General features: G+C 25.3%; 2 protein-coding genes across 19 annotated transcripts; one reads left to right on the forward strand and one right to left on the reverse strand.

Moving 5' to 3' along the window:
* Positions 1-480: 480 nt before the first annotated feature.
* LOC107999423 (protein lingerer) lies at positions 481-11,231 on the reverse strand. 15 transcript variants are annotated; one of them, XM_017059245.3, is made up of 15 exons: positions 11,103-11,231; positions 9,107-9,302; positions 8,632-8,995; positions 8,256-8,519; positions 7,980-8,173; positions 7,668-7,907; positions 7,257-7,574; positions 6,733-7,167; positions 6,443-6,664; positions 6,175-6,382; positions 5,890-6,086; positions 4,681-4,890; positions 4,424-4,546; positions 4,050-4,325; positions 481-3,976 (listed from the first exon to the last, which is right to left on the reverse strand). In XM_017059245.3, exons 2-15 carry the CDS (start codon positions 9,233-9,235, stop codon positions 3,728-3,730), a joined length of 3,429 nt encoding a protein of 1,142 aa, XP_016914734.1. In that variant the 5' UTR covers positions 9,236-9,302; positions 11,103-11,231; the 3' UTR covers positions 481-3,727. The 15 variants fall into 15 exon arrangements, with proteins under 15 accessions (XP_016914734.1, XP_061933252.1, XP_061933254.1 ...); XM_062077268.1 differs by having other exon boundaries at positions 8,007-8,173; positions 11,103-11,164; XM_062077270.1 differs by having other exon boundaries at positions 4,050-4,322; positions 8,007-8,173; positions 8,632-8,980; positions 11,103-11,157.
* Positions 11,232-11,761: 530 nt separating this feature from the next.
* LOC107999245 (PCI domain-containing protein 2) lies at positions 11,762-13,554 on the forward strand. Of its 4 annotated transcripts, none has more exons than XM_017058943.3 (5): positions 11,762-11,968; positions 12,049-12,090; positions 12,196-12,317; positions 12,423-12,904; positions 12,985-13,554. In XM_017058943.3, the coding sequence occupies exons 1-5, from the start codon at positions 11,948-11,950 to the stop codon at positions 13,497-13,499; spliced, it is 1,182 nt and encodes a 393-aa protein (XP_016914432.1). In that variant the 5' UTR covers positions 11,762-11,947; the 3' UTR covers positions 13,500-13,554. The 4 variants fall into 4 exon arrangements, with proteins under 4 accessions (XP_016914432.1, XP_061933257.1, XP_061933255.1 ...); XM_062077271.1 differs by having other exon boundaries at positions 11,822-11,968; positions 12,033-12,090; XM_062077273.1 differs by lacking the exon at positions 12,049-12,090 and having other exon boundaries at positions 11,816-11,968.
* Positions 13,555-13,696: the final 142 nt, after the last annotated feature.

Below are 13,696 nucleotides of genomic sequence, written 5' to 3' on the forward strand. Positions count from 1 at the left end.
ATAAATTTATAAAGAGAAAAATGTTTAAAAATATATATTAAATATAAAAAAAAAATATTTTTTTTAAAAATATTGATTTTTTTAATTAGTAATCCTTGAAATGATTATATTTATTTAAATATACTTATTTGGAATATATAAAAATGTTTTAAAAATAAACGGAATTCAATATGTATATAAAGAGATAAAATAGATAATGTATATAAAAGAGATAAAATATAAGAAATATATATAATATATAAATTATTTACTAACTTATAAAAATGTTTGTATAATTAACATAAATATTCTAATATATTTCTAATTTTTAATGTTTTACACAAGTATTTTACATAAGCTAAAATATTTGTAAAAAATTTGTTATACTTGAAAAAGAAATGAAATATTTATTTAAAATATTAATTAATAACTTTAAATTGAATCATATATGTATATATAATAAATAATGTTTCTTAAAGAAAAATTTCTTTAAAGATAATGTTTAATATGTAAATTTAAATTTATTAACTTTTCAAACAATAAACTTAATTTCTAAATTAATTTCAAAATTAAATGATAAATTCAAATTTTAACGATAACATTTAAAATTATACATATGACACATGATATTCTAATGATAATCATTTAAAATTATACATATATTTCAAAAGCATTTTTTGTATAGCACAATATTTTATAGTCATTAAGTCATTAGCGTTATACAATACAGTTTTGAAATATCCTATATAGTTAGGATGATAGAATAATCTGTTTCCAGAAATCATTTAGTTGACGAAATTGATCATTATGTTAATAATTTATGATTATAGATTTACATTTTTATTGTTCTTCTAGAGAGAACTATTCTACACTTGGTCTCCCATGACTCTCAAACCATCCTATCCATATGTATATATGTATAATGCAATTGCTAACAAGATATTACTTACAATTTATTATTTATTTACTTTTTTTTGTGTTAATAGTTATTTCGAATAATTTTTCGGTAAAATAATTTATTCCGAAAAGTATGATACACATGCTGAATTATAAGAATTTCAACAGCATTTCGTGTAAATACTTTATTCACGTCATAACTTCATTCGTTTATTTCTTAATGATAGGAATTATTTGTCATGATTGCTATACACAATGTAAAAATGTATGTTTTCTGAAGTGACTCGTGTTCGTCTTCTAAACTGACTTTTTCTGATTATTTTATAACTGTACAATATGTTATTAATCAGCATAAATAATTTAATAGTACGAATATTGTTTTACCAGACGGAATCGGTAATTACACTTTTCTCTTTATTATAATCTAATTAAAATAATACAAGTCATTATGAATACTTATTAGCGGTACACTAACATTGACATTTTTTGTTACATTTAAAACTTATTTTAGTATCAAATTTAAAAAATGCAAATAGTGCAGGTTATTCTTGTTATATATTTAAATGAAATCAATATATAATGTTTAATATATACTTATTCAATATTCAATACTCAATATTTTGATCAACTAAAATTCGATTTTATTTATGTATTAACAAATATTACAATTTTTAAGCAGATCCTAAAAATGAATTCGAATCAAAAGCAAAAAGTAAAAAAAAAAAAAAAAAAAATTGAAAAAATTATGAATTAGCCACATAAGATTATTACTTGGACTATACATTTTGTAAACATCAAATAGAATATCATAATATGTGTTTCAATTTTCTTCTATATTTCTTTATATAATAAATTTCAGAAATATAGTTTTAAAGCTGTCATAACTATTTAATAATAATTATAAATTATTTGTTGACAAATTAATTTGATATCTTTTTAGATGCATCATATTTAAATATAATTATTATTCCAAAAATCATTTGAATCTCTTTGAAAACTATAAATTTGGAAAGGATAAAATAATATTCTGATAAAACAGAAATTTTAAAACTGTAATTAAACTAAAACATCACCTATTATTTCTTAGAATATAAATTACATAGATGATATAGAATAATTAGTAAAAGTTAATATATGAATAAGGATAAGGTATGTTTTAGATAATACAACTTACAGTATGAAAGGATTGTAGAAAGTTATGTGAGAAATTCCTGCAAAAAGCAGATGTTTGAATTCTATTATTTGAATTTTATTCAAGGCACCACAAGAAAATTATTGAATTCTGCTTGTTTTTTCTAGTATTTTGTGGCACTGTTTAATCTGCAACGCCGCTTTTTATAAACATAATTTATATTAAATAAGTACCGCTCTCATTTTGAAATCAACGTTCCTTGAAAACATGGTATGACGGTATCTTCTTTTTGGTTTAATAGCTTTTTGTTAATAAAATATAACGTTCATAAATTCTGGTAACTAAAAGAAATGCAAGGCAACCAAATCAAATATATATATATATATTATATATATATATATATATATATATATATATATATATATATATATTATATATATATTATATATATATTATATATATTATATATATATATATATATAATGGGTGCGCGCAAGAATGCGAAACTAGTGCGATTATATATTCATTTTTAAATACCAAAAGTGACAACATTATGATGATTATAACTTTATATACCTGATGTTCCATGGTTAAATACATACAATAATTGTAATTTACATAGCATAGTTTTACGTTTCATCACGAACGGGGTGCTTTGTTTTCATGTAAAGAAGCACTTTAGATGTTAACGAGTCGAAATGCCTACGTCATACAAAAAAACTGTCACCCTTTGCAGTCGATGCAGTATATATTCGCAATTGCACAGTAGTATACAGATAGGAGATCGGGAGTAAATTTAACAGTCAATTACTCTTCTAGATCATCTTTTCAATATTTCACACGAGAGCTACTCACAAATCTTGATTTTCTTTTTTTATAGCGTTTAATCACAATTAATTCTGTTCTTCCTCTTTTTCTTCCTCTTCTTCTTCTTTTTCTTCTTCTTCTTCTTGAGAAATATGTATGATCATTCTTTTCACGATTTTACACGTTATAAACGCTATAAATTCATTTGGCACGAATGCGCCTTACATTTGGAAGAACTATGCAATTTTTTCATGTTGCATTTTACTATCTTTTTTTCTCTTTTGCATATTACATTTTTATTAAATTAAAGAAATATATATATGTATATTATATATATATATATATATATATATATATATATATATATATATTTGCATTATACACACCAAAAACTTTTTAATACAATTAAAGAATTATGTAGAATTATAAGTAGAATAACATATTAAAAGATTTCTTTATAATCCAACTTAATATCTCAAAATATAAGAATACAGAAATTAATATGACTAATTAAAAAGAGTATAACATTTTTCTAACTAATTGCTATTAGATTTATGTGAAAAATATTATCACGCCATTAAACACAAAATCTTTAAAAATTGCTTAATCCTTCCATATTCTAAGTTTCATTTAATATTTTACATTAACTTGTATTCTATTAGAATCATTTAGTTTCACAAAAAAAAAAAAAAAAAAAAAAAAAAAAAAAAAAAAGAAAAAAAAGGAAAAGAAAAAAAAAGAAAAAAAAAAAAAGAAAAGAAAAGGAAAATCGTCTTATCTCGTGTCCTTTATATCATTTATGTCAATGTCCTTATTTCACACCACCGTGTATCACAATGGCGAAATGGTAGTTTGTCTAAAATGGTGCATTTTTATTTTTTCCCTCTCTTTTTCCTTTCGCAGTCCAATTTTTTAATTACTTCCAGTCCAGTAACTAGGACTATAACCAGGTTTTGCTTGGGCTTTATTTTGAGAACTTGTATTAGACCTTTGGCCTGTACTACTACCACCATCTTGATGAAGTGGTTGGTGTAATTGATGAGGCATAGTAGGAATAAACAAATGTGGTGTTCCATATGCACCAGGTAAACCAGCATTTTGACTTCCAGTAAGACTAAATGGCGGAGGAGTTGCTGAGTGAAAAGTTTGTTTGTCGTAAGACTAAAATAATATTAAAGTATTATTAAATTTTTCAAAAAATAATCTTTATAAAATTAACTGTATAGATGCTTACATTCACTTTACTAAGTGCTACATGACTTTTTGCATACATAGTAGCGGTTATATCGGTTGCAGACGATCCACCAGTATTCGTATTTCCAGTAGATGTTCCAGTTTTACCAGCTTGTGTACTAGTGTAACTGCTTCCTGCACCTTTATATTCAGCAGAGGGACCAGCAGATGCTAATGCATCATAACTTGCACCAGCTCCATATCCAGATCCATAACTTCCTGGTTTAGCACTATATGCACCACTATTCGTACCCGCGTTACCAGCAGTCGCTATCTGCTATAGTAATTATAATAAATGAAAATCAAATTTTTGTTAGTATATATAAATAAATAAATAAATAAAAATAAAAAATTTGTATTTTTTGATCAACTTACAGGATAAATAGCAGGGGTTCCATATTGAAAGCCACCTGGCATTATTCCACCACCATATGCAAAATATGCATATGTTGGAGGAAGTGTAGGATTCATCATTGGTTGCTGATGCTGTGTAGCAGTCTAAATAAATAACATAAATAAAAAAATATAAGATTTAAATATAATATAAATCTATTATTTGATCAAATTAATGTTTAGAATATAGTAATATTACTTCCGATTTCATATCTATTATATAACTTTATAAATTTCACCTGTTGTGACATAGTAGATGGAACTGGAGATGCATTGCTGTCATTTCTAGCGAACCTGGCATCACTAATACTGGTATAGGCTCCTTGTACACCTTGTACTCCTTGAACACCTTGTACACCAGAGAGTGCATCTCCTCGTCCCCCACCAAGACTGGTAGCAGGGCCGGTTGTCTGATAGCCCAAGGCCGCGTCATAGTAACCAGTAGTTGGCTGCAGGTTAGTCAGAAAGGCCAAACACAAAACTACATGCATACACTGTGTACTCCAAATACAAGAAGGCTAACTAATATCTAAGTCTACGCGTACTAGGGGCAAGAACATGTGGTTTGGCTGTATCTATTTTAGATTTTATTCAATTTAATTTTAGAATTTTTAATTTAAAATTAAAAATTTTTTATGTCTTAAAATATAATATTTAATATAATTTATTTATAATATTAATAAATATATTAATATAATTAAATTTTTCAATAACTTCTTTTTAAATATAATACAACATAACCACTTGAAAATTACATTATATATTTTTATATATTTTTAGATACGTAACATTATATAAATGAAATCAATTATAAAGAGAAGATATAATATAAAAGCTACAATCAGTCTATGATCAAAATGGTATTATATATTATCAATAAAAATTTTAATTTTAATATATTAATTTTTTATTAATATCTTTCCAAGTTGATCACAAACATCTTTATTTTTCTACTAATTAGTGTTTCAAAATTAAAATGTTTAAAAAAATTATTTAACATCTCACTATGAAAAAATATAACAAACTTTTTATGCCAACTTAAAGATGTAAATAAGAAATTTATTTCTTTTATATATATATATATATTTATATATATATAAATCGAAATAACGAGCAGTTACCAAGCATTAAAAAAATGATTACTTCAACATTCTTTTTACTAAATAATCATGACATAAAATAGAATAACATGCTTCAGAGTAGTACATTTGAAATATAATTTTTTTTTCAATTATGAATATTAATTATTGTTTAAGAAATGTAATATTATATCTATTATTATATCTATTATGTCATGTAAAATAAAATGACATAAATTTTTGAAGTGTACATTACTCTAATGAAGCATTTCAATGATATCAAGTACAAATTATTTTCAAAATTAATACACAAATAAGTTGTACTTGAGTCTTAAGATAAATTAATTAAGTAATCAAATAATAACTGACCATATGCGGTATTCTTTGTTGCATAAGTTGCAATTCCTCATAACTATATACTGGTTGTTGAAATGCATAAGGTACACCTTGGCCCATAATATATTGATGACTTAGCATTGGTGTCATATTACCAGCTGCACCACCTGTCATATTTCCACTTCCACTACTACCTGTTACTACACCACTCGATGTACTTTTCGGTACCGCTTTAAAAAATCCATTACAAAAGATTATTTTAAACTAACTATATAAATAATTTCATTAAATTTTTAATTTTATTTTAATTTTATTTACCATTAGAATTCGTTACTTTAGTTTGTGAACTATTTACGGAAGCAGAACTAAGACCTAATGTAGGTGCTGTTGTAGTTGCAAGAGAACTATTTGATGTTGTTGCATTACTATCATACTGAGAATCTTTTGTAGTATTATTGTTTAATTTATGATTGTGAGATGCTGTTTGTGGTTGACTGGCATATGTACCATATGCACTCGCATACACCTATAAATATAATTTATTAATTTTTAAATAATATTTGAATTCATTAAAAAAGATACTGACAGATTGTGCTGCACTTTGATAAGCTCCAGATGTTTGAGTTATAGGTGAAGTAAATGTAGTAGCAGATGGTTGGTAAGCTTGTGGAGTCGATTGAAATGAAGACGATCCTTGATATCCACTTTGATAGCCTGTATTACTATTTGATACAGTATTTGTGGCTACAGACTGTGCTTGATATTGAGAAGTTGTAGTAGGTACATATCCACTTGCAGATTGATATACCTATTTAACAAAATTATTTTGTAAAACTAAATAGTTTTAATATGAGTACAATAGAGTACAATAATTACCTGATTTGTAGTTGTTGGTTGATTATAACCCGAAGTTGCAGATGCAGATGCAGAAGGAGAAGCTTGACTAAAGGTTGACGTATTAGATTGAGGAAATGATGATGAAGAATTATAACTTGCTTGTGAAACAGTAGCTGTTGCAGAATAATTATTAGCACTCGTGCCTGACGCAGTTTGAAAAGATGATTGAGTGGATTGAGCATTTGTAGAATATGCATTATAAGTGTTTGGTGTTGCAGTAGGTGTTTGAAATGATGTCTTTTGAGATTGATAAGTTGTAGTTGTACCATAGGGAGCATTTCCTGGTGAAACTTGTGAAGTAAAATCTTGCTTAGTTATATCTAAAGTTTGTCCAGTACTGCTACCACGAGCAGTGAATGTTTGAGCGTTTATCGAATGTTCACTTGATACTGGTAAGTTGTCGCTATTTGATAACTGTAAATAAATAATAGAATTATTCAATTATATTTAAAAATTAAAAAACAATAATTATTTTTATTTATATTTAAGTATAATAAAATAACCATTTGCGAAGTAGTATTGAAAGGTGTTGTTGATGATGGTTGCGTTGTTTCAATATCCAAAGAACTATTTGTATTGGCAGTGTTTACAGTATTAGTAGAAGATACATCTACACCAGTTATTGTATTACTAGCTGAATTGTATTTTTCATTTGCAGAACCATCAAGAGAGCTTGAATCGCTACCAAATTCAAGTGCACCAAATTGGACATCAAGAAATCCAATGCCACTATTCACAGCATCTCCAGGCATTTCTACAGCACTAGATGGTATTTTCGATGGAGGTGGAACCCTTGGACGTTGTTTTGTCTGTCTTTGAGGCTAATATATTTAAAAAATATTTAGTAAAAAATATAAAAATACTTTATAGAATATATATTGTATTATATAAAATATATATATTTATTTAATTACTTGATTGGATATCGAAGAGGAAAATGTATTTTGTCCAGCAGCTTTCAAATTTTCACTTGTTTGTTGGGTAAGTTGTGTTAAATACTGTGTTTGGGCAGCTGTTAATACTCCACCACTTATAGCATTTGGTTGTTGTGATAACTGCATTGCTGGTAAACTTAATATAGGCTGTTGTTGCTGTGTTTGTTGTATTAAAGTTTGTTGCTGTATTGGTGGTATTTCTGACAATTTTGGTAATTCCTTATATATATAAAAAAAAATGTTATATTTAATATAATTAATAAAATTAATATATAAAATAATATTACATACTTCCTGTTGTAGTAATGATAAATTTACATTCTGATTTGATTGTACTGTTTGTCGATCCTGAGTTTTAGGTTCTTCTGTAGAAGATGTAGGTTCAGTTATAGAAGTGCTTGGTGTAAAAACTTTTGTATCTGCCAATGAACCTGTATATTCTTCATTATCCCAGTCTTCTGCAGAATCCAAATTATTCCATGCATCTATTCACATATTTTTAATATATAAGATGATAATTTTAAATAATTTAAAATATTAATGATCAAAATATATGAAAGAATTTACCCATTTTTGGTTCTTGAGTAGTTTGTTGTTGTTCTTCATTACCTGTCCATGTATCAATTGATCGATTAAAACTATGAGTTGATGAAGCGGATGATGGATCATTTCGATTGGCAAATGTTCGAGGACCAAGTCCTCTTCCTCCACCTCGTCCTCCTCGACCAGGTCTGCCTGGGCCACCTCTACCCCTTCTATTACTACTATAACTACCATCACGAACACCATCTTCCATATTTCTTTCATTTTCTTTATTTTCTCGACCACGCCCTATATAAATATTTTGAATATGTTAATAATATATAATTAATATCATAATAATATATATTAATATACAATGAATATTGTATAATATTAAATATTCAATTTTTTTTTAACATACATCCACGATTATCATGATTAGCACGACCTCGCATACGGGGAGGACCACCTCCTCGTTGATTACGCCTTTCATCCCAATCACTACTTTCATCTTGACCACCAGAAGCATCCATACTTTGTTTTGAACCACTAGGTTGACGAGGCTTCTTTTTTTTCACTTCCCATTCTGTTTTTACTCCTTCCAAAAGATCATTAACTGCACGATCCAAGTCTCCATCACTATCATGTAAAGCCATAACAACTTCGTCTTCTGACCGTCTAGTCATATCCATAACTTGTTTTATACGTTCTTTCAAAATAGGATCTTCACCACTACCCATTCTAGTGTCAATAATTTGTGCATGCCGCATCTGAACAGTGTTTGGCTAAAACGCCATAGTTTTTAATAAAAAATTCTTTACAACATTAATATAAAATCAAAAGATAGAAAAAATAAAAAACCTTTTTTGTAATAATAATAAGCTATATTTACTGACCTGCATTTTTTCATGTTTTATTGAATCCGATGATTTAGTTTGATGATGATCTGATTTTCCATGCTGTTGTGATTTATTTTTATTGGTGCCTCTCCCACCGGAGGACACCGATTTGTTGCTTGAACTCATTGCCAACTAAAATCCCACACACCTATATCACTCACTTATCACACTATATACACTCTCTATTTACAGTCTGTAACAAAAGAAATAATTAATTGTGTATATTCAATATAGCATAATATAAAAAACAAGTATATGGATTATATCTTTATTATTTGAAACTTAATTTTATTAATTGATTTAAATAAAAAACCTGAAATGTTATTATAATGTATAATACTTGCAATAACAAAACATATAATTCACATCTAGTTTTATATTTTTTAAATTTTCTTAAATATTTAAATTCACTTTTATAATGAATTATAAATTTTTAATATTAATCACAAATTTTATATTTTAAAAATTCATATATTTAAGAGATTGTTATATATTTAATAACGTCCATAAATGTTATAAAAGAAAATTTTTTACAAAAAAATATACGACAAAATTATAATTAATAAATATTTACATATAATATATAAAATAAAATAATTATTGATAAAATTAAATAGATTATTGATTTTAAATTATAAAACATAATATAATACTTTGAACTAAAAATGCATAAATTAATTAAAAATTTTTAATACTTTAATAAAATTTATCTAGCAAAATATATTTTTAAATATTAATATAATTTTATTCTAAAGAAAAGAATTTAGAACAATCTTTATTATATATCAAGAATAAAACAAAATTATAAGAAATCACAGATTAAAATTTATATATTAATGTAAATACAAAAAATCATATAAAGGCATAAATTAATATTTGTAAAAAAGATAATTTATAATTTACTCATGTAAATTTTTCCATATATCATAGAAATTCTATAATCATGATTACTTATACATAATAATGCTTGATGAAATTAAATTATATAAAGAATTACTGAAAAAGTAAAATATATATAAAATTTTATGAATTTTTTAATACCATCATTATCCAAAATCCTAATAATTATATCATAAATATGCATTAAAAATAACCTACATAAGAAAAACAATTGTAAATATGTAAAAATATTTGTATGATTATAATATATATGAAGCACAATGTTAAATCATAATTACGAAAGTATGTATGAAGAAATTTATAATGAAAAATCGACATTAAGTGAATGTCTGCAAAATACAATTTTATTTCCTCATGAACAGAGATGAAAGGTTAGGGTTAACTAATAACGATAAATATAAAATTAAGCGATTTAATAAGTATTTCTTAAAATAGTCACGTTTTTCCTAAAACGGTTGCCTAGAAGAAGAACGGATAACTAAGCGTCGGTGATATGCAGAATGATCTAAATCTTATCCACAAATTTTGTGAAATTCCCAAGGATTATGTTGTTCGATGCAAAGAATTAAATACACCGAAAAGATTCGTGTTTTTTTTTTGCAACATAGGAGATTTTAAAAGATGATGAAGTAGTTAAAAAAAAGCTAAATTTTGACGTGCGCGCTGAGAATATGACGAAGGAGGATTATCAGGCGCATCACAAAAAACACCTTGTCCGTTGTGTTGTTGTTTGTAAGCGAGTTGTGAAAATTCTTCAAATGGATGATAAAGAAATTGGCCGTGTAGAATGTTATACTCCTGAATCAGTACTACGACGTTGATGTAGAATATTTTCTGCAGACCATGTGCACGGTAGACGCCATTTCTGCTTTTGCGAAGAAGGCTTGTCAACCATCGCCGCGGTGGAGCATCGATAGATCTCCGTAAGACGATCGAGTCAAAGTATTTGCAAGTAACTCACAGTTATTATAAGCGTTGTTTGCGTACTCAAAGGACACGTCCGGAGTCAGAAACAAGCGAAATTCACGACGCCTCGGCTTTTTCGGCCGTGGCGCGCGAAAAACCACGAAAAAAACAACGAATTTGTTCGTACCTGGTTAGTGCGCTCAAAACGCAGCTCGGTCACGTGACCACGGACCCCCCTCCCTGACTTGGCAGCACCACCTCTATACTTTATCGGGTTCCATAGCTAGCCATTTTATATTAGAAAGTTCAGGTTCGTCAACTAAAGAAAGACAAATTTTCTAAATATTCATAATAATAAAATTAAAAATTCATTTTCAATTACATATTAATTATTTATTAATTATTATATTATAATAATTTAATATTATTCAAATTATTTAATATTTATTCAAATATTTGATTAAATATATTTATTTCTTTTATTAATATTTTACATTAATAAAAACAAAAAAAAATTTTATTTAATGTAAAAAATATTTACATTTTTTTTATTTTATTTTTTAAATATTTATATTCTAAATATATAATAAGTGTTATATGTATATTAATATGTAACATTTTTTTATAGATTTTGTCAATATTAAAATATTGTATTTAAATTTTTGTTTAAAATTTTGAAATATGTTTAAATAAATATAAATATAATCATATTATTATACACGTATATTTATATATAAATATAATATAAATAATATAATATATATATAATAATAATTATAATTAATATAATAATAATTTATTAATAATTATATAATTTTAATAATTTTTATAATTTTCTTAGTCATTTCTTATTTCCAAGCAACATTTTTCTTATAATAGTATAAGTAATAAATAGTAGAGACATCTGCTTCTTCAAATGTTTAAACTATACGATTGTGCAGCATTGATATATAATATTAAAAAAATGTGATTAATTTTAATAACAAAGAAATTTTCAAAATAAATTGTTATATTAAATTTACATATATTATAATGGATTCATATATAATGCAGGTATTTTATTAGAAAACTTAATATATATTATTTTATAATTAAAATAACATTTGACAATTTTGAGGTTATATTTATGATAGGTTAGACGTATGTGGTTAAATCAGGATGGTGATACTTTAGCGGTAAATAAATGAATCAATAAGTATAAATAATTATTATTTATATCAATATAAAAATATAAAATAAAAATATAAAAATATAAACTTTATTCAACTTTTTTATTTAAGGATTTGTTATCTTTACGACATAATCATGTTTTAATTTCACAAATTGGATCTGAAATTGCAATAACAAAAGCAATGGAACATTTATCCACTCCTCTTGATGATTTGATACTCTACCATTTAAAGTATTAAATTTTAATGAATTTTTATTATTATTATTTTAAATATTATATTATATCAAATATATGTTGTTATTACATAAATATAATATTATATATTTATACTTTTAGAACTGTAGCAGCAATGAACAAAGATGATCCATTATCTATGTATAATTATCAAAGTTCTGCAGTTCAATCTTTAACAAAAATTTTACAAATGCAAAAAGAAGAAAATTGGATGCTACCTGTTATGAATATAATGTGTTTAGAATTAAGATTATTAGCAGTTTGTGCTGAGAATACAAAAACAAGTAAAAATATGAAACCTGGAGAAATTTTAGAAAAGTGTGCAGATTGTTTAATGGGATGCTTTCGAGTGTGTGCTTGTGATAATCGTAGTTCAGAAGATGATACAAAAAGATGGGGAATGTTGGCATTAGTTAATCAATTATTAAAAATATATTTTAGAATTAATAAATTGCATTTATGCAGACCCTTAATAAGAGCAATAGAATCATCTCCATATAAAGCACATTTTGCATTAGCACAGCAAATTACTTATAAATTTTTTGTAGGTCGTAAAGCAATGTTTGATAGCGATTATAAAGCTGGTAATTATAAAAATTTAATATCTTATGATAAATTTGACATTTTTATTCTGCTCTAAATAATTATTTTAATTATTTTTTAGCTGATGAATATCTTACTTATGCTTTTGAACACTGTCATAAACAATCTTCAAAAAACAAACGATTAATTTTAACTTATCTTGTACCAGTAAAAATGTTATTAGGATATATGCCAAAACATAATTTATTAAAAAAATATAATTTAATGGAATTTGGAGAATTAATGGAAGCTGTTAAAAAGGGAGATTTACGTAATCTTGAAAAAGTAATGGAAAAACATGAATCATTTTTTATAGGAGCAGGAATATATTTAATTGTGGAAAAATTGAAAATAATAGCATATAGAAATTTATTTAAGAAAGTATATTTAGTCTTGAATATACATCAAATTCCTATCCAAGATTTACTTTCGGCTTTAGAAATGCATGGAATTGATGATGTAGATATGGATGAAGTAGAATGCATTGTTGCAAACTTAATTTATGAAGGCAAAATTAAAGGTTATATATCACATCAACATAAAAAATTAGTCATTTCTAAACAAAATCCTTTTCCACGGCTTTCAACCATACTATAATTATTTCTAGATTATATGTATTTTTTCTTAATAAATTAAATTAATTTTAATAAAATGTTTTTATTGTTTTATTTGTATAATATTGTTTTTAATTTTATGCACTATAATTGTATAATTAAATAGATATTTATTCATATATCCATATTACATTATTTATTATTATTATTATTATATATATAAATTTTTTTTAATTAAGG

Source organism: Apis cerana, linkage group LG7 (assembly GCF_029169275.1).
Source record: "Apis cerana isolate GH-2021 linkage group LG7, AcerK_1.0, whole genome shotgun sequence".
NCBI lineage: Eukaryota > Metazoa > Arthropoda > Insecta > Hymenoptera > Apidae > Apis > Apis cerana.